We start from the raw sequence: 22,530 nt of genomic DNA, 5'->3' as shown, positions 1-22,530 counted from the left end.
TCTATACTTCTGATTTACCAGTTTTATAAAATGCAGAGACCACACAGTTTCCCACTTTCTGACAAGCAGTACTTATTTTCTATCTCCAAATGCAAATGTGACCAGAGGCTTGGCATCTGCCTGAGGGCTCAGTCGGCTGACAGTATGCATCCTGGGGAGTGATCTATTGATCCATATTCAATATCTGCTACACTCTCCAGCTCAGTAAAGTTGGGAGATGAATAAATAAGGAGCAGAACTGACAGTGCATACAAGTACACTAGGACTGGGAGTGCCTAAATGGCTTTACTTGGCTGTGTTATGTGTAAATAACCCCCCAAACCAACATTTTTGATACGCAAGAGTAGAAATAATGATGAGCTGCGTAACGGATGTATTTCAGATGTCAGGTGTATTTCTCATGCAGCTGAATGAGAGCTGACACAAGGATAGACCTGTCGACACAGGGATTCCCCCAGATTAGAGTTTAAATATTCTGTCCAATCCGAGAATTAATTAACCGATGAATACTGTAAAATAAAGCAGAGAGGAATGGAAAGAAAGTGACCAGGACGAGATGGAGGAGGTGGGGGAGTTGTCAGCAGTGATACATCTTTCATCTCTAACAAGGTCTGAAAGCTACAAAAACACAGACATTGACAACAGACCCCGAGAACACCACTCTCCTCCTTTCATTTTATCTTTTCACTTCGCCTGCCTGCCTGATGTGTTTCAGTCTCACATCTGTAGCCCACGTTTTTGTACTTAGACTTTAGTCTTTTCACACCTGCTGTTCTCCGTAAACACAACTCCACAAGTGGCTATACCTCTTAACGCCACCTGAAAATCTGCAAGGTTACAGTCAGGCAGAAAAAAGAAAGACTATCACAGAATATCCAACAAATACGCTTTAAATCTACCAAGATTCATCAGCAGCACTACAAATATCGTTATAGTCCTTAAAAAAAAGAAAATGGATAGTCTGATAAATAAATTGTAATATTTGAACGGGAAACCTTTGATTAAACCGTTAAACAGATGTAGTCATTTGATTTGTGAAGAGGTCACATGCTGGATAGGACGATGCTGGGTGTGTGTTTGTGTGTGTGGCTGGAGGTGTTAAGGAGGGAGGATGGGGGGGACGCAGTAGCGGGCAGATGCTGAAGAGAGAGAGAAGCAGGATATGGGAAAAAACAACAAGTGAGTGAACTGTTGCTCTGCAAATAAAGTCGCCGTGCGCCGGATTAATTCACGGCGAAAGTCTGCAAAAGTAAGCGGTCAGAATATGTAGTTTTCCCTTTGAAGGTACGATCCACCACTTCAGCATCGCTTCCACTGCTCCCGCTACCTTGAGCGTTTTTCTTTTCTTTTCTTTTTTTTTCTTTTTTAAATTAAATTTCTTTTTTTTTTTCTTTTTTCTTGCGCGGACGATGTGGTCCCGCCAGCACGCAGGACTCCAGGATGACATGCTGTAAGTTGGTAGTATTACTATGACTCCGCCGAGCAGAGTTTGGACCGCAGCGCAACTTCAGCCGAAGCGCCAGTGAACGTGCCTCAGTCTTTCGCTCGGGTCCTGGACCAGCTATCCTGCGGCGTTTCTGTCTGAACCCGTGGGATGAAAACCCACTGAAGACCGGGTTTTTTTTTTTCTTTTTTTAAAAAGGAGCAAAGAAAGAAGACATCTGGGTGAGCTGATTATTGCAGTGTACTTTTATTTTTGCACTAGTTTGTAAAAAACTTTCGGAATCGTTTTTACCCACCCTGGCCATATTGAAGCTTGGTCACTTCAATTTTAATTTAAATGAAAATACTAAAATGATTCATGCATTTATGCTGTTAGGTGAGCAGAGAGCTTGTGATTAATGCTATAGGCCTGGAATAATATCAACATGTAGCTTTTGTGTCTGTTGTGTTAAACTAGTGTTAACCTGTTTGCTTTTATGAAAAATACAAAATGTTTTAACATGAATTTTGAAGACCTGAACGTGATTAATACAAAAACAGTCCACCTGTGTGGATCAAACTTATTCCATTCCAAGTACACCTTTAAATATGAAATAACTGCAATACGAAATGTTTCACAAATGCCTTCCATATTTAACATTTAAATTATAAATATGTGTTATAAGGAGATCACATTTTCTTAGTCCTGTTATGATTAGACTATATGTGTGTGTTCTTTTTCTTTTAGAGTGCAAGGGATTCGCTGATTTTCTGTGATAATTTTTTTTTTTTTTTTTTGCTTTACCTTTACCTCTAAAAAACTTACATTCTTATCCCTTCTTATGAGCTGTAACAAATCTGTTGTTTGAGTGGAGGAATGGGTTTTTACGATAAATATAATGAAGCACCAGCAGTGAGGGAGATAGAAAAAAAGACCAGAGATTTAGCAGTTTCCTTGTTCTTCTCTTTTCATTCCTGGACAGACAAGTAAAGCGCCCTTCCCTGTATGTGGTGGGTGAGATGAACTCCAGTGGGAATACTGTAGACCCCACCTGACAGCTCTCTGCCTGAGCAACTGAAGGATTTTCACTGGAGCTTCTACAACCACAGAAGTGGATTCGTATAAAAAGCAGCTTGCCTAAAATCCAGCATCTCAGCGGTTTTACTCATTTTGAACAAAGTAATTTAGAATAGTTGTGTTATATGATGTATACCTTTAAAGATGATAAAATCCTGAAGACATAATGATCTAGGGGAAAGTGAAAAATAAAAAGGATACACGTGTACTGAAAGCCAAGTAATGGAAAACCCTAGATTCCAGTCTGCCCCTGACTTTTGATTTTTTTTCTCCTCCTGTGTGATGTGTCAGTCTTTCCCAGTCCTTGAATAGCACCCCATTTTCTTTTGTGCATCCCGCACAATCACATATTTCCCTGCTCCACCTTCTCAATTCAGTGGTTGCTTTCTACCCAGAGTTCAGCCTGGCCGGCACAACCATTCCAGCTAAAGGGGAGGAGGACTTCCTCACACTGGCAGCCTCACGGCTCAGCCGAAAGAAACGTGTCATTGGGGCTGGAGTCGGCGTGGCCATGGTTCTGGTCCTGCTGGTAGCCATTCCCCTATTGGTCCACACCACCAAGGGGGGAGGGTCCGGAGGAGGAGGCACGCACTATGAGATGCTGGGTAGCTGCAAGATGGTGTGTGACACTTTCACCCCCCCACAGGGAGAGCTGACAGCCGTCTCCCCTCAGCCCCCGGACTTCTCAAACCGCAGGGGCAAACAGGGGTTCAGAGGAAGCCCCGGACTTCCTGGTCCTCCAGGTCCTAAAGGCCCTCCTGGAGAGCCCGGTAAGCCCGGCCCACCTGGCCCACCAGGGCCTGGACCTGGTGGTTACGGCCCTTCCTTCTACAGCCCCAAAATTGCCTTCTACGCTGGCCTCCGGAAGCAACACGAAGGGAGTGAAATACTCAAATTTGACGATGTGGTGACCAATGTAGGGAACTACTATGAGCCGAGTACTGGCAAGTTCACCTGCCCTCTGCCAGGTATCTACTACTTCACCTACCATGTCCTGATGAGAGGAGGTGATGGGACGAGCATGTGGGCAGACCTGAAGAAGAATGGACAGGTGAGTGCGAGTTTAGGTGGGTTTGTGCTGCAGTGTTTCTGAACTGGGCTGACCTCCCCTTGCAATCAAACCAACACACAAACATTAGTAAGAATCTTTTGCATCAGTGAGTTCAAATACAAGGACATTTTTAACATACTACAGCATAAATCAACAGGCTGTTGATTAATTCAGAGTCATTAATTCAGAGAAATTACAGCTATTATATATATATATATATATATATATATATATATATATATATATATATATATATATATAAGTAATATATAAGTATATAACTAAATAACATGCTTAGAACAGCACTTCAGGTAGTAGACGCAATTCACTAATGTCAGAAACATTTTGTCATATCGTTTAAACGCAGGATCATGCTGTGTTATTTACTATTGAAGTGGACTTCATTGTTCTATGCAGGTGGTGACTGCCACTCAGATTTTGAACATGGTTAAAAAGAAATCCCCCCAAAGTGAATTCCAAACAATAATCCACTGAGAAAATCATAGTGAAGTTTTAGACAAATCAAATAGAGAGGGAGATAATTAAACTGAAATACACTAAAAATGTAAGAGACTTGAAGGACGCAAAAAAGAAGAAGACAGGAGGTGGGAGTAAGAAATGGTTTACAAGAAAAGTCAAAACTGTAGTTATTTGCACAACTTGTGGAAAAAGAGAGAAAGACAGGGAGAGAGAATGACAGCCAAGCGATCAAGAGGATAACAATCCTCTGCGTCTCGGTGGAGCAAAGCCAAAATGCAACAGCTGGCTACTGTCCTCTGAGAAACTCTGACTTTAACACTAATAAATAAACAAATACGAAATGCCTGGAAAAAGCCTTGAATGCTTCCATCTGGAGAGCAGTGACAAGCTTGAAGTACTAAGCCCTCGCTCTGTTGAGGCGCTCTGATTCTGACATGTGTGCTACAGAACAGAAGAGTGACGTCCTGGGGATTACTAGAGAAAAAGAAGAAGAAGAAGAAGAAGGGGAAAAAAAGCATGCTTTGCATTGTTGCAAAGGTTTAATGGTAACACAGTTTGTCCACACAGATTACACGGTACATGAACTGACAACAATATGCTACTGAGCAGAGCATCACTGTGCTGGGCTGCTGTTCATTGGTATGCTTTATTAAATCTACATCTAAATAAGCAGGCTAAGCAGGATTTACCAGAAGAGCACGGGCTAGTTTTTAATTTGATAATCGCCACTGTGGAAATAGACAGATGCAATTTAACTTAAGGGTTAAATCTTATTCTTACCCCCCACTTGAATCAAACATTGCACATAGGAGTTATGTGTGTTACTGTGCGTGTCTTAACTATTAGGGCATTGATTTCTAGTTTTCATCAATACTGAAGCACCAACATCCCTGTAGGCCTCGTCAGTGGCCCTTGCCCAGTCTACTGTAAGTGCTTGGATTGCGGCAGATTGCTGTTGCTTTTTTATGACCTGAAGCTACCCCCAGGTCAACCACTGGGAGTCACTTGTCCAGCAGCAAGAAAACACATCTGACCTTGCTAGCTTTTCCACTATTGGCTGAAACTTAGCAGCAGCAATATCACGGAGAATGCTACAAGGAAACAAAACCCAGGGTTGCTGCAGTGGTGGACTAAAGCTATATTTACAAGCTACCCATGTTCCCCAATGTCAGTTTCTTTTTTGGTTAGTGGGTTGTGTCACAAAGCTCTGAGACGTAGTGTAAAGTTGTTCAAGAAATAAAAAATTGGCGCACAAAAAAGTTTTTATTTTTTTTATTGGAAATGTGTTTGTTGTAGCCTAATATTCTCTTTTTCTTACTGATTTTGAATGAAGTATGTGGCATCCCCTGATTTTCTATTGCAGTGTGTGTTGCAGATCTGAGGACAGACAATAGTTATAAATTAGTGCCACAACGAGTTTGATTATTTATTATTATGCCTACATTTTATATTTTATTGTGACAAATTGATCATCACAGCCTGTGAAAGATTGATGCACTTTGAAAAAAAATACTTATCCTAGCCCTGGAAACAGCGTAGTATATCTTCCAAATGATTGTTTGCAGGAAAAAAAAGCAGCTAATCTTTAAAGTTGAAATGTTGGAAAAACAATATTTGGTTTATTGGCTTGCATAATGACTGATATCGCTAACCAGTTATCATACTTTCCACCAAAATGACATAGTCTACCCATATAATAAAAACAGTAAGTTAAAATTAATGTCCGGACCTGGCTCTATGTGTATAGCAATGAACAGATTGTTATGTTGATATGTTGACAAATTATAACTATCATATCTTATCTTATCTTATCTTATCTTATCTTATCTTATCTTATCTTATCTTACTTACATTTGAGCTAACCATTACTTTCAAATTCAGACCTGTTTAGTCTATTTCATGCTGCTTCCAGACATGTAATATATTGAACATACATTATGTGACTGATCGAGTCCATAAAGAAAGCTTTTCCCCGTTTTATTGATTTGACAGCATGTGCCTAAGGTGCAGAGTAAAGAGGACAGACAGCTTAATGCCAGATATAATTGGGGGGACCTGGTTTGTTGCAGCGTGCCTTCACAGACATTGTCATTCCTGTCTTTTCCTGCTATTAAATCTTTCATAGCTTTTAGATGAGATCTTCTCCCCTTCACCTGTGCCCCTCCTTTAGTCATGTGCTCGCGCACATACACACACATAGACACGTGCACCTTGCACTTTCCCTGTCCACACTAGCTATTGACTCCTTCCCCATTAATTATCTTTTTCAACAACTAAATTATTTAACCCAATTCAGTGCTGATCTTGCCCTTTTCATTGCACCCGCCTTCCTTTTTTCCCTTCTTCTGCGAATAGACAGGTGCTCATGAACCTTGGTGAAGCTGCTAGGTCAATGAGAAAACTTTAATACAGAAATTCTCTCTTGAGAGATAGCCAAGACACTACAACTACTACACTACACTACACTACAACTATTATTATTATTGGTCATTATTGTGAATTTGTTGTTCTTCAAGGAAGATTTGATTCTGTTTCTTATAAGACATCAGTTTTATTATATGAGAAATAAATGATCAATTAAAATATTCACAAAAAAGAAGAAATATCCTTGTTTGTTTTAGATGAAAAGATAGATACCAATCTCTTTCCTTTACGGTGACATGAAACACAGATTTTCATATCACAAATTACCCTACCCAAAACGACAAATCTTAAGAGCACATTTCAAGGTCAGGCCAGTTTCAGCCAAATGGGTGATTTTCAACAGTTTTCTGTTGGCTAAGTGCTTTTAAAAACCAATAAAAACTAAAAGAACAGAATTTAAAGCCAATTCAGGGTAAAATAGGCAAAATATGGCAAGAAAATAAACAAGGACACTATTAGATAAAATACAGACGCTCTTTCATACACTGAATGGAAGCATGACCAACAAAGTGTGTTTACTGCTACTGTGGACCATGTTAGTTTGTCTCCAGCATTTTCTAAAACAGATAGATAGATAGATAGATAGATAGATAGATAGATAGATAGATAGATAGATAGATAGATAGATTAGCAGATGAGGTCTTCGTGAATAACGATGTTTGCAGATGACATTGTGATCTTGTGATTCTTGTGATCTGTAGAGAGACCAGAGACCGGGTGGAAGAGATCATAGAGAGGTGGAGGTACGCTCTGTAGAGAAGAGAAATGAAAGTCAGTAGAAGACAGAAAGAATACGTGTGTGAATGAGCAGAAGACAGGTGGAAAGGTGAACCATGGAGTAGAGATAGTAAATGGTAAATGGCCTGTACTTGTATAGCGCTTTACTTAGTCCCTAAGGACCCCTTAGGGACTAATTCACACACATTCACACACAAGATGAGTCTAAGTACCTATGGTCAACCATCCAAAGCATAGGAGAGGTGAGGAAGAGAGTGCAGCCAGGGTTGAGATGCTCGGAGATGAGTGTCAGGGCTGATTTGTGACTAAAGGATGGCAGCAAGAGTGGAAGAGGAGGTTTAGAAAATGGTAATGAGATGTGCTTTGATGTATGGTTTTGAGATGGTGGCAGAGCTGAGGATCCTAAGGTTTTCAATGGGAGTGACCACAATGGAAGGAGTAGAAATAAGTACATCAGAGGGAGGGGACGAGGGATGGAGACAAAGTTCGAGAGGAAAAGCTGAGATGGTTTGAACTTGTGAAGAGGAGGGATAGTGGATATACTGAACAAAGGATGCTGAAGATGCTTTGTGTAATGTTGAACTTAATTCCTGTTACTGAACAAGAATGGTTTAATAATCAGTTACTAGCAGCTCATGTGCTTATTAACCAAATCTTTAGTTAAACTTGAACTGGATCCAGACCTTTGAATCCATTCAATCCACTGAATTGACTCATCACTTAATCAGACTGTAAGAAAAAGATGGAGGTACTTGAAGTAAGAAGTGAGGAGCGAGGGGTAGATCGGGCTGAGAAACTAACAGACATTGCACATCCACACGGTAGCGACTTTTACTACACTACAAGGTGTCCAGTTCATAAATCACACACTGGTTTCTCACCTGTTGTGCTCTAAATGGGACCAATATTTCCATGCTATACTTAAAAAGACCTGAAACTAGAGATGAGATGATAGTTGATCATAAACTCATTAAGAAAGTGTTTACTGAGGTTATAATTCAAATAAACAGTAGTGTATTGACTTCAATACAGCCTGACATGTTTTTTAGCCTGAAAATCTGTCCCACCTTGTCAGTTAAAAAGAACATAGGGTTAAGATTTTTCATTTAAGCTTTACTTTCCAGAGGCTACTTTCTTTAAACCAGCATTATTACCGAATAATAAGTAGAAAAAGTGACTGAAGTGTTTTTACTTTGCTCAGCTCTATTTTTAAAGCCCATCAAAACCCATTTGTGGGTAAGGCCATGTATCACTGATGAATATACTTATCCATTTTTATTAAAGGGAGATACAAGTGTGCTTCAGCTATAACCCCATAACATCAGCTATAATGAAGCTATAACATCATTAGGATCAGGCGTCCTATAGACACTATGCACTTGCAATTTGTCTCTGGTCATTGTTTAGGGAGCATCACACAATACAGTTGGTTAAAGTGGATATTTTGAATCAAAATCAAATCAAAATTTATTTATATAGCACATATTAGAAACAACAAAGTTTACCATAGTGCTTCACAGTCAGTAAAAGCACGAGACAATTAAAACAAAACAATAAGAAAACAGGGCAGTAAACAATAGGTGACAACATAACAAGCCAGATAACAACCAACTACTTAGAATCAAAAGCCAAAGTGAAAAGATAGGTTTTAAGATATGATTTAAAAGACTGGATAGACTCAGCGGTATGAGTATGAACAGGGAGGTTATTCCAGAGTCTAGGTGCTACGGTTGCAAAGGCCCGGTCACCTCTCGACTTCACACCTAGGTTGTGCTAGGAGCATCTGATTGGAAGATCGTGGTGCTCTATTGGGATTGTACAAATGGAGGAGTTCAGAAAGATAGCTGGGCACTAAATTATTTAGAATTTTAAAAGTGAACAAAAGAAGACATTTACTTAATTGTATACATTTTATTCAGAAGTTTTGCAGATTTTTGTTTTTACTCTGTGCTAATTGAACACTTTAAAAAAATAGATAAAATCTGATCTCACTGCCAGCTGGGTCCAGCTGCATCCTCGCTGTACTGAAGGAAAAAAGAATAAATGCATTTCCTTTAAAGTCTGCCTTTAACATATTTCACAGCATGAGGTGATTTGTGTGCATGCGTGTGTGTGTCTGTGTGCGCGCATGGGCCTACGACAATCGTCAGACTGACGGGCACACTGTTGATCCACTTCTTGTCAAAGGGAGCAGAGAACAAGACACATCCTGGGGAGAGATCACTGCAGAGCGAGACAGAACACAGACGAGCGGGCTGACAGGGAGACGGAGATGGATGGATATTCACAGGAGAATGGACAGAGGTTCTCTAAATTAAGACATGAGCTGAAGACTAACCACAAAGCAATGCAGTCAGCCAGACAGTATATGACAAAAAAATATCAGACGTGCAGCCGGTTCTTCATCTCAAACAATGGCTAATGAATTATGTAGCTGATAAGCTTACGCCACGTTTGCAGAGATTAAGCACTCAGTGCAAAGAATCTTCTTCCCTCACTGCGTCCCATAACTCATCAAGAGATTGGTGTTGAGGTAGATGACCTTTTCAATGGATATATAATTCACCACCAATATGTTCTTTGCCCTTTACAGTGATGAGCATGGAGTGGGAGTATGAATATTTATAGCTGGTCCAATATGGGTGAATCAGGGTTGGTCAGTTGGTCAGTCTGTGGTTCTGATTGCATCTGTGTGGTTGTTGCGTTTCACTTTCTCAGATAGCCTCGCTTTGGTAGCGCCACTGGTTACATCTATGAGGCTGGTGGACAAACTGGGCCCTTATAAAGCTGAAGTGTAAGGCTGAGAAACTGATTAAAAGTTGTCCCTAACCTTTGGATTAAAAGATTAAAATTTCATTTCAGTTTCAAGCTTTTAAAGAAAGGTCGTGATTTTAAAAAAATAAAATAAAAGCGAGGCTTGTTCTTAAGCATAAAGGACCAAAGATATTTTTTTCAAATGCCTTTAATTTTAATTCTCATAAACATCCCACGCCCCAAATATTTTTTTTAATTATTATTTCATTAAAATCTTCCTGAAACGCCCAGCTAAAGTGTGTCTATAATGAGGTCTGTGAGCTAACTTGTTAATTAAATAATACAGTTAAAAGTCATGATTATGACAAACTTGGACTCAATTAGCAGAAAGATGAACTCGCCTCCAGTAGGTAGGTGTGATGCGGCTGCTGTGAGAAGAGGAAGCTGCTAATTACAGTAAGCCAGACAAGGTGTCAATATGAGCCTCATGTAGGACTTCATTAAGCACTTTTAATTTTATTTTATTTTGGCACACTGGCACGCTGTTTTCTTCCTCCTCCAACAGTTGTGCATGTCTTCATAGAATCATTAATAAACATTTTCTCCTGTGTTTTGAATTGCATTAGTGTCACAACGGCCCGACATTTTAATGGGGAACATTTTGCGATAAAGGATGAAAGTCCATCTTTTCAGACAGATTTCTTGTAGAGCAAACTTAAAGCATTTGTCCTATATACCCTGCAGCTTTTCTTGCTTTTTTTTCTCTGCTTCTTGTCTTTTCTTCTATGTATTTATGCACTTGTCCATGTGCACGGCCATTATTTAACTATATGTTTCTTGTTGTAATGGCCGAGGCCATTATATTCCAAAGACTAAAAGGACTTGGCTGGTTGTTACTGTGTTTGGCCGTGCCTTTGTTGTGCTTTCCTTTTGCCTTCCCATTATATCATTATTCCTCCTCATCAAGGAAACTGTATTTTGTCTCTTTCATAGGCAGCAGTGTGCTACAGTGTTTCTGCTTTCATAACTAACAGGAACAATTCTGAAATGTCCCTGGGTTATTATCATTTTTAGAGGTTAGAGCAGAATTATCAGAATGGGCTAATCTGTGATCCAGGGTTTGCATGGTGAATTAGTGTTTAGTCGTTTTCTATTTCTGAGTATAAGAGAGTTTTTTTCATTTAATGCAAGATAGTAAACACTGTTTTTTAAAAACAGAAAAAACATCAGCTCCCTCAGCTCTGGCATTAAATAATGCCAGAGCTGTGGGAGCTGATGTGCTTCAGGTAGACCATCAAGAGAACACATTTATATCCAATTAAGCTATCCCCTCTACTGTCAAAGGTTTCAGTCTCGAGCCAATTAGAGACTTTCTAATCAACATCTTGACACCTTGGGTCCTGAGTGTCATGGCGAAATATTAGCATTTTGTATGCCAATTAGTGTCTGAGTCTGCAGTGCAGGAGAGGGGTTACGTGTCGACCTGCATAATAGAAACAAGAAACCTCAGGCTGGTACACATGGGTGGAGGTTGAGAGAAAACAGACGCTTTTATGAAAAAAAAGGCCAATTCAATTGCCCTTCTTCTCTCTCCCTGTTCACCTTTAGAGGTCCCTCAGGTAAGTTTAAGAGACCCCGTCTCAATCGCTCGCTCCGCTCTGAGAGGTCTGTACATCACAGTGAATGAATCCTGTCAGTTTTATTACCAAAGGATCAAGGCACCACTGTGAAACAAAACAAAACCGAGAAAAAAATAACACACTACATGGACAGCGCACCTCCCAAACCTCATTTATAGCCCCCCTTCTCCTCTAAAACAGGCATGCTTGATCAGTTTGTTATCCAACATCCTCCCTCTCCATCACTCAAGGCCTCCCTCAACTTTGGCTTCCTTTACTCGCATCCTGTGCTCGGACTACTAAAGTGCGCGCAGCTGCTTACTCGTCTGTGCGACCTAATCCAAATTTCGGCTCTCACACCCACCTTTTCATTATGCATACTTCTCTTCTCCTTGCCCCGTGCCCTCCTTACATCAATTTTCTCAGACATTTTATGAACGCCTCTATAAAAATGGTGAATACGTTATGGCTAAATAAATGTGAAATACATGTGTCAGCCCTTAAAAAAATGTCACATGAATGAGTGGCACACAGCTGAAAATGTAGATTTTATTGAGCATTTAGGACTGTCGGTGAATTATTTCCATGCTGTCAGTTTCCTCACTCTCTCTCCTCCTACCATCGCTCTCTGCCTCTCTTTCCACATTTAATGTTGCCCCAATGAAAAGTGTAGGCAGTGTAATCTTCTCTATTGTCCCTTGGGTCTTCCTTCTTCCCAACAGCAGCAGATCACGTCAGAACAGCGTTGGGCCAACAGACAGAAATTCACTCCCTTGTCGCTATCAATCTCCGCCGCTGTTGACAATAATCCTGATCTGCCTTTCCTTCTTGTTTTCACTCCCAAAGCCCCAGTGCCTCCTGCCCACTTTAGGAAAACAAGGTTTCACTGTGATTGTTACTGACAGCTGAACCTGCAGACTCATCTGTGCCGGATTCAGTGTCACAACACAATACGATCTTAGTATGGCCCGATGGGGGAAAAATAAAGCCCTTTTAGTGGTGGAATAAAAATTCAATATTCAGATAATTAGGAGGGAAAATAACAATTCAATTAATGCAGCACATATCTACAAAGCTGGGACAGGGCAATATAAGCATGTGGCTATGGACTGTATGGAGACCAGTGGGTTACATTAAGTGTTTTCTTCATACTTAGTTGTTATATTGGGAATACATGCATGTGGTTTGGCATTGCATGATTTAAAAAGCCAGGAAAAAACATCATCTGCGGCATAGGTTGTTCAGAAGATGCACAAATTACCTGTTCCATGTGGATTAATGCACCCCAATACCATCACTGATGCTGGCTTTTAAACTATAACGAGCTGGGTGATCCTTCTCCTGTTTAGAATTTCACATTTTGAATGGTCAGTTTTTAAATTCACATCAATTTGATTTATTCCTACTTTTCTTTTCCAATGATTTACAGTCAGTGATGACACACTACCTAATTTGAAGTGTGACTCTATTGCCACAAGGTGCCAGAAGCGGCATTAGAGAAATAGCAGTGACACACAAAAGTAGCCTAGGTAAAGTTTTTCCTGGAAATTTTAAGTAAATGTAGAACAGAAGTGAAAAACACCAACTAAAGTAATCTAAGCTTGAAACTTTTCAAGAGATGCACGATATTGTCACATAAGTTGAAATTGAACAATATATTTCCCCCTGTGAAGTTGTATCTTATGTTGAGCATTTTAACCAGCTGCTCATAACTCTTCTTTACCACCATGTAACCACATTGCTACTTTCCAGCCAGCTTTTCCTGTAATATGGAGCACAACTAGCAAGTACTCCAACAATCCTTGATGAAGTCATTTCTTTACTTTTGGGTCAAACATGATCAGCTCCTAGTAACTCTGTTTTTAGGTATTTAATCATCACTGGATGCTAACACGCTACTCTTGCTGTCAGACATGTTTGGGTTTATGTTCATTGATTGTCCTAGGGAACATAAATGCATAGCATTGCTATGTCATTAATATGGAGAAATCACACTTCTTTTGAATTATGTAAATTATTGTGGATGTCATGATATGTCACAGACCCAGTTTTCCACTACATATCCTGCATTTCTAATGCAGTGCCACTTGACCTTGTTCTTTGCATACAGAGATTTCTCTTTTTAATGATGCAACATAAGAAAAAAAACATGCTTTTCTTTAATTGGTGAGCTGTTGTATTTGTCGACATTTCCTCACCATTTTTCTTCTAAAAGTGTCTTTTGGGTATTTTACTGAACCCCATTCATGTCTCCAATAAGTCTAATAAGTTGGTGTTTTATAGGCATTACAAAACTTTTCCTTTTGTTTTCCCTGTTGGAGACAGATGGAGCTTTAGTACCGGAAAGACTTTGTTCTTGACACAAAAATAAATATATTTTTTTGTTTAAATTAAGTAGAAATTCTAAAATTAAAAATTAAAACTTATGTATGGAGAGTGATAAGGTAATTATTTTAATTTGGCAGAATAAACATTCAATAAACACTCCAGTTTAAAACAAAAAAGGATATTTTTGGCAATTATCTCATGGTTCAGGTTTTACAAGTCACAGAGTAAAATAGGTCACACATTTCCTCATGTGATGTCAGAGTTCAGCTTACATGCAGATATATATTTGTTTGTTTGTTGTTCTGAATGTAACATATAATTCATGAAGCAGCTTGTGTTTATCCATTAATTACTTCTACTGTCAATCGTATTAATATTGATAATATTTAAAAGGTCACACTCTTGTAAATATGTAGATAAAATGTACAAAGATGCGTCTTGTCCACTAGTTTACTGTATATAGGAGGGGAAAAGGAGCCATGAATTAATCATAAACATAGCACATTAAATGTCAGCATCTCCACTGTCTGAGTAGAGGCTAAGTAAACCTACGTGCCTCATAAAGAAGTCAACCATAAAAAGCCATAAATAACAGTGTGTCCTTTTGGCTGGCAAATATAATTAGCTGGTGTTCATTTAAAAGGCCATTTCAATGAGGTGGTGTGAATATCACTGCTGCAACTTTAGTTGTGACCCTTAAATGCTGATTCAGGTAAACATTTCAAGCATGGTTTAGGTTTGCTTATGATAATATTGTCAATGTACATGCAGAGGTAAACTCACTTTAGTTGTAATTTTACGCAGCAAAACAGTTTCCCCACTCCTGCTTAATGTGCTATTGGTCTGTCACAACCCTAAAAACAGTTCAGAGGGCTAGAAGCTCCTACAGGGTCTAGACTTCAGGAGCAGGCCGCACCTTTTCCAGCACATCCCCTGCTCCTCCATTGAACATGTAGGTACATTTATATTTTCTCCGATCAGCCCTCCAGCCATAACAAGGTAAAGATGCTTCAGTTTTTACTCATTGATCCAGTGGTGAAAAAATGAAGAAAACTGACCTTCACATGCACAGTTGTTATGAGACAATCCTTATTCCCTTCATCTTTGAGTGGTCATAATGTTTTCTGCTCACTGGTGTACTATACAGCAATCCTCACAGCAGCCTGCCAGCCTCTACCTCAGCTGACAGTAAACTGTCAGGGGAATCTTGCTGTTCAACCATGTAGACAGATGTTGGATGTACAAGATGTAAGAATCCCTCTACTATAATATTTCTCCTAAACCTACTTGTTCTCCTCAGGGGAGACGTTCAGTCCCTTCAGAGCAAAGCAGCCTAGCACTGTAAAGTAACAAAACGTCTTCCATTGTTCTTGTTCTTTCCTTAGCTTCTCACCTGAGATTCACAAAACAAAAAAGGAGGAGATGTGAGGTTATCAAGATGTATAGAGAGGGCAGGGCGGCTTGTGAATGTGCCATATCGTATCCTGACCTCCTGCTAGTATTTGGTGGGCCCGTTTGACCACTCTAGCCTATCCTGTGCCCCCATTTATTGTGATTGTATGGAGTTATTGAGGAGTTGGACCTATTAGGCGGGGCGCTGCCATAGCTGTCTGACTGCCAATTACTAGCCAGCAGCTATGTTGTATGTTGTAAGAGGTTGTAAGAGGTTGTGGGGTTGTGGGGGAAGGATATAAGTGGGGTTGGGGATGCTGGGTAGGGGTTCTCAGGAGACCTGCCACAGCAGCACGTCGTTAATCAATCCGATTTAGACCGGACAGGGACACACTTAGACGCTGCTCCCGCCAACACTGCCATGGCAGGGGAGAGAAAGCGTGTGCGTGACCTGCATCTTATTCCAGTATGCGGACACAAAAAGATGGATAGATGGGTCCAGAATGAAGAGAAAGGAATGGGGTGGCAAATGAGAGAGGGATGATGGAAGGGGCGTGAGGTGTGGAGGGAGAGACAACAATTAATGGAGTGATGTGAGTTGAATTAAAACAAAGGAAAGATATTGATTCATTTCTGTCCTAAGGAGGGGAGTAAAAACGTTCACCTTCTTGATGTGAAAGAAAACCCCACAGAGAGAAATGTATTTGATAAAATTGATGAAAGGGGCAAAATAAAAATGTTGGATGGAGGAGGAGAAAGGGGGAAGTTTAGTCTGATTTGATTTGTCTTTGTGATCACAAGAGATCAGTGAAGTTTGATGACTGGTGGAGATGATGGACCATATCCTTAGTCAGACCCACTGGAGGAGACAAGGATAGAGTTAGGGCGTCCTATTTGCATTCATTAATATGTATGCACATGTGCACTTTATTTTCCACTATTAAATGGATTGTCTGCTTGAATAGTTTGTTACCCGCCCAGTGATAGTGCAATTTATTATAAGGAGATTTGCTTACCGAGTGCGAAAATAACTCAGATTTTACCGAGAGCGGATGAAATAACAGGCACGTTTAACAACATCATAAATAAAGACGCTCCTTTGTCACCAGAAAAGCTGCTCAACTAAATCCTGGGATACTGGATTGGTCTTCGAGAATTAGGTACACAACATTAAGTCTAGTAATTGTGCTCCCTTCTGCAACATGTATGGAATCATTGCCATCGTGTAATATAAGGGCAGTGCTAAGTGGATGCATATTAGTATGCATGTAAACATGATTCGTTAGATGTAATGACTTCTTCCTAAATGACTGGTCATATCATTACAGACCGAGCATCATGTGGATTGCATTTCCTTCTCCAATCACAAAGCTGTCCAGATGTTGATAGAAGAGTAAATAATGCCTCATCTGAGTGGATTTACTTTTTGAAATTGTGCAAGGCTCCATGGTTTGCAGCCTTCACACCGGATAATGTGTTAGCTCTGTATACCAGCAGTTAGTGGGTGGCAGAGTTTTGTCTTACAGGAGTGTTGATAAGATTGTTTAGTCATTCTGAGGCTGCAGTGTGCTGACGTTCAAACGTCCTTGTCTATGCCTTTTATTCTGACGCCAAACAGGGATGGCATTATTCTTTTGAATGTTTTCATCAAAACATCAAACATTTTCATCATCTCGCTTCTCTTGAAACTATGGTTTTATCGTGTTTCCTTGAGTTAGTGTCTTAAAGCCAAGTAATAATTACTTTCAGTGCATTCAATTCAATTATATTTTATTTTTATAGTGCCAAATCAAGTAAGGTAAACACCCTAAAATAATAGAGTGAAAACCCCAACAATGAAGCGACCCCCTATGAGCAAACACTTGGTGACAGTGGGAAGGAAAAACTCCCAACAGGAAGAAACCTCCAGCAGAAGCAGGCTCAGTAAGGATAAGGGGTAAGAGAGATGGGACAAAAATTTAAAGTTACAGCTCCTGTCATGCACGTTTAGGCCTCATGCTCTAGACTGTCATCACTGATGACTCTGGGTTATTTCTTCTGTTTGCTTGTTATTTTTAGCAGTACCAAACAGCATTAGGGATCGATGAGTTGAGCTTTTAGCAAATAATAGTTTTAGTGGGTAGTGGAGATAGCTACTGGATGTGTAAATAGACAAGTTCACCACGTCAACTTGAAAGGTCACAATAAGCCAATGTGGTATTCAAAGTTTGACTGCGATCCCTTTCTTGTGATGAGAGCAGCACTGTCCTCTGACACAAACCGTCAATGCATGAAAAGCAAAAACAAAAAAAAGGTAAATGAAACTGAAAGCTGTTTCCAGCTAATGACACTGACGTGGATGAGCAATAGCAAACACATATAGCAGTGATCAGAATGTGTGAACCTTCATTGTGTTTTCTGTGTTTGTGTGAAAAAATGAATGGATGTGTTCCTTGACACCTTTCTGCTTATCTCCCATCAAACTGTCTTCAGCAACAGGTGGATCAGGTGTGACAGCAACAATCCAAAAAAATAAAACATTGATGGCGACTAAAAAAAGCTGGTGGTCTGAGACGGAAATGTGAGGCCAAAGATCACTGCACATCTCATTTATCTACCCAGTGGACAGGAAGGCATCAGCACTGATCACATTACACCACGATCACAGAGTGAAACAGGAAATAAAACAGCAGTAGTGAACAAACTGGCTGTAGGTGAGATAATGTGATGAAAAAGATAAACGTGTTAAAGGGAAAATGTAAAAAATAGAGGAATTTCGGTTATTATCAACAATGAATTTAAATATAAATAAAAGTAAATGCATTCTTAACATGTTGGATTAGATAACTGGATTGTATAACATATGTTTGGCTAATGTGAAGTCCATAGTTCTGTCATGCTGACTGGTTAATTAACATTTAGATGGCAGTGGTGAACATGTCTCCTCTGCAGGCGATAATTAGTGTTTGAAGGCTATAAGAGGAGACCTCCAATTAAAAAGAGAGATTTGTAGAAACTTGTAGGTGAGACTGGATACTGAAGATGAAATATTAAAAAATAGCCGTTGAAAATCACCTTTGGTGTCTATAAGTAGGTTTGTGATTATATAGATAAAAGCTATTAGAAAAACAGAAAACATTTTTAACAGTAATTTTTTTATTTACACAAAGGTTCAGGTAATGGACGTGCATCATAGTTACATTTTAGCTAATACCAATCTTTAATTTCTCTGAAAAAAGTAGGTTGTGTCGGCATGAAAGAAGAGCTGCTGTTTCCTGCCTTGTTGAGAGTGCGTGCAGACCATTGTCGCCCACGAAAACATGATTCAGCCTCACCGCAGACAACAACATGTCTGCAAAACACACTCATGACATCAAACGTCTGCTTTCCACGTGGCGTTTCCTTCTTTAATGATATTTTTTCAATCTTGGGTGCCTATCGACTCCTCACTTGTGCTTTTTTTACAGGTGAGGGCCAGTGCAATCGCTCAAGACGCAGATCAGAACTACGACTACGCCTCCAACAGTGTTATCCTGCACCTGGACGTGGGGGACGAAGTGTGCGTGCAGCTGGACGGGGGCAAAGTCCACGGGGGAAACACCAACAAATACAGCACTTTCTCCGGCTTCCTCATCTACCCTGACTGACAATCTCCTCACATTCCTATACTCTCCCTCTGTAATCAAGCAAAAAGTATCATCTCCTTTCTTCCTCTAACACTGCCATAATGTAATTTGTCATTTAACTGCCCTTCAATAAATGAAACATTGTAATAATATGACCACAGCTAATAGATAGAGCTTGAAGAGAATTTGTGTAAAAATGAGTATAATATTGTACATATTACCAGATAACATTTACTTAATATAATACACTTGTGTGATCACTATTATGTGCCATGTACAGTATGTGTAAGCATGGCTAAAACACAATTTAAATACATCTTTTTCATATGCACACGTTTGCCTGTACACACGCGAGTGTCCACGCGATTAGTGAAATTTACTTGTTGTTCTGAGAGAGGATGATCGTGCCGGCCACCGCTCTGAAATCGACTGGAATGATATCTGAATGTAGACTGTCAATCGAAGCGTGCGTATTCGGCTTTACCGTGAGATGGATTTTCAATACGGCCGTAGACGTCAAACAAGAAAAGTCATGAATATATTGATCAGAGCTGATTATAGAGCCAACTCCATGGTCATAATCCGGTGTGTTGTATGTCTGTGTTGATGCCGCAAGCATACACGCCTGTGCTTGCCCTTTATTTTGTGCTGAGGTGTAAAAGCATCATGTTACTAATGGTATGACTTGCACACTCCTGCAAGAGGGAGGAGGAGGGGTTTTGAGATGTTGATAACGGACCTTTAACAAACCCAATATGTCAATACTTTGAGATTTATCCTGACACCGCCTCATCATATCCTGCTAATGAGCTGAGGCTTCTTCTACAGCCTCACCTGTTGGGCGACACACATACCTTTCCTCTTTAAATAGAGACAGTTTGGGAAATATGGTGATTTTTCAATAAGAAGATCATGGCATGCAGTCGAATAGCTGAAGTAGTTAGTTTGACATGCTATCTGACCACCTTAAATGTTGAGATTGATGGATTGTGTTAAAAGCTGGCTGTCATAGTGAGGTTTAGAATTGATATTATTTATTTTAGAGAGTCTCACATGGAAGGCTTCCATAATGTTCTACCGACTTCTTCAGTCATGGCCACAATTCGAAAGATTGTGTTTTTTCTATCTGCAGAAATGTTTTTTTCGTGGCATGGCTCTGCCGACAAATCAGTCGCTCCACCCTTCAACTCACATATGTGGAACGCGTAAAGCAGGGAGAGCAGCAGGAAGACCCTCATACAGAACAGCGCAGGCATCAGTAACAGCAGATAGGACACTGATGCATGACGGGATGAGAGGTGGGTGGCAAAGCGGCTTGCAGATGAGCAAGCTAAAGCAGCTTATACAACACTATCAGTTGATGCCGACTGGCACCGAGATCAGCTGATGTGTCAGGACTGCAGCTGAGCTTGACTTCATGGCCTGCCTGAGCTAATGCTCTGCTGAAATTGTGCAATGGATTTTAAAAAAAGAGAGAGCCTCCCTACCTCCTCACAGCAGGCCAATCACAAGAGTGAAGCGGTTGTAAATGTGTGATTGCAAGAAAAACAGTTTCCCAGTCTAGTTCCCAAAATGTGAAACTTTTTTCTTTTTAATTTTAATGTGAATGTATCCATGTGAAAAATCTCGATGTTACTGCCATGTGCCATACCTATAGGTTCTCTGTGCCTTATACTATCAATTTAGTTTTATTTTTTATGCATGAGATGGTTTTCCCTTGTTAAGCTAAGTGAAGAAGATGGTCCACGTCATGCGAATAGAAAACAGACACACTATTTATAAGAGGGGCTGTCTTTACAATGTTAGTGCATACTCACTTAATGAAATGCACACGTTTATGTTGCAAATAGTGACTACGAATCTTTGTGTGTAACTGGATGTAACTGACCCTTGTAAATAAAAGGCCACAAAACTGAGACCAAGATTAATTCTGTATGGTGGGAATCAATGACAGAAGCATGACACGGTGTAATTGAAACTCTGCATCCACATAATATTTAATATTTCAATGGATCCGAATTTTCACGTTTAATTTTTTAACATTTTTTAATAATGTACCTTGAATATAAAACTCTTTTTAACACATTTGTTAGAGTTTAGTGCCGTGCAAGTAGAGGGCTTCATTTTAAAACGTGTGAAAGAGACGTTATTATTGAGATAGCATGACCATACCCAGATATTTGGATGTGGATTATTCTTACTCTTTTCATTCTTGTGGTGAAATTGAAAAAAAAAAAACCATCCTAATGTCGTATATTGTACACAGACATCCCCCATGTGTAGCTTCATTTAACCTCTGCGGCACGATGCATCCTACTGTGTGTGTTTTCTGGCGCTGCTACCTTTGTTCCCGAGCAGTAAGGATCCATGGCTCTTTCTGTTCTTTGCGAGCTGAGACCATGAAATACAATTAAAAAAAAGAAGATTCAGGATGATTTTACTGTCAGACGGAACCAGTGCTTTCTTTATTCTTTATTGCTTTTATTCTGTCTTCTTTCCACAGGAAAATGAAGAAGCTGTTGCAGACGTTTATCATAAAGTGTCTTTGAAGTTTTCAGGGTGTTTTTTATATTTTAAAAAACTGACGATTTTTTTTCTCCTTTTTTTTTGCAGCACTGAGGTCTAGCACATTTTTCAGGTTCAGGTATTTGCTCACATAATGTTGCAACAGTTGCCTTGAGATGCACAACTCTCTCAAAATGCTGAACAATAATGTGTGTGTGTCACTGCTTGACTGCTTACTGATTATATGCAGAGGCTTTCTGTCTTGCACTGTCTTGCATAAATATGAAAAAGAAGAACAGCAAAAAAATATATATATTTATTGTATATTTAAAAATATACAACCTTAATTCCAAAACAATTGGTACTCTCCTTTCTCAAGGCACAAAATAGGGAGAGGAGAATCTTTAAAACAAGCAAACTGGTTTCCTAATGTTTACTGGTATTTGCATCAATAATAATAATCTGTCTACACCTGTGTTTAAAATACAGCTTTGCAACTTTGCAAGTCACCTGTAAAACTAACTACACCTATGAGCACTATTTCATTTTCTCTGTTTAGCAAATCTGCCCAGTGAAAAATATTAGCTCATTTTGAATTTGACAGTAGTAAGATATCTCAGTTGGGGAGGCGATGAAAAAGGCTGGAAAAGTAGGTGGTAATTAAAAAAGGGTAATTGGATTGGATTAATAAAACTTATTACTTCATCAGTTACATGATTGGGTATAAAAAGAACATTTTGTAGTAGCACAGTTTCTCAGAAGTAAAAATAGGCAAATGTTCATCAATCTGCAACAAAAACCCAAAACGGTATTTACAAACTGCTTAATAATTTTAGGACAATGGTCCTAAACATAAAAGTTTGAATATCTCTTCAATATCATCTACATTGCATAATGTCAAAAAATTCAGAGAATCTGGAGAAATCTCTGTGTGCAATCTCTGTGAAATCACTGGCCCTGTGGCAGCACTGCATTAAAAACAAGCAGAGAAATCACTGCATGAGCTGAGGAACACTTCCAGAAATCCTTTTCTGTGAACACAGTTTGCCGTGCCATACACAAACGCAGATTAAAGCTTCAACATGATCCTCAAACACCACCATCATCTCTGAGATCTGGACTGAGACAGAGTGG

At 39.6% G+C, this 22,530-nt stretch overlaps 1 protein-coding gene across 2 annotated transcripts; it reads left to right on the top strand.

The window, feature by feature from the left end:
- The first annotated feature begins 1,104 nt into the window (after window positions 1-1,104).
- On the top strand, window positions 1,105-20,819 carry c1ql4b (complement component 1, q subcomponent-like 4b). Of its 2 annotated transcripts, XM_013269221.3 has the most exons (4): window positions 1,105-1,284; window positions 1,425-1,665; window positions 2,406-3,551; window positions 18,733-20,819. In XM_013269221.3, exons 3-4 carry the CDS (start codon window positions 3,012-3,014, stop codon window positions 18,910-18,912), a joined length of 720 nt encoding a protein of 239 aa, XP_013124675.1. In that variant the 5' UTR covers window positions 1,105-1,284; window positions 1,425-1,665; window positions 2,406-3,011; the 3' UTR covers window positions 18,913-20,819. The 2 variants fall into 2 exon arrangements, with proteins under 2 accessions (XP_013124675.1, XP_003441523.1); XM_003441475.5 differs by having other exon boundaries at window positions 1,105-1,665.
- Window positions 20,820-22,530: the final 1,711 nt, after the last annotated feature.

Source organism: Oreochromis niloticus, linkage group LG5, assembly GCF_001858045.2.
Source record: "Oreochromis niloticus isolate F11D_XX linkage group LG5, O_niloticus_UMD_NMBU, whole genome shotgun sequence".
Classification (NCBI taxonomy): Eukaryota; Metazoa; Chordata; class Actinopteri; order Cichliformes; family Cichlidae; genus Oreochromis; species Oreochromis niloticus.
Note: the sequence above shows the minus strand (reverse complement) of the source record. Positions and strands in the feature narration are given on the sequence as shown.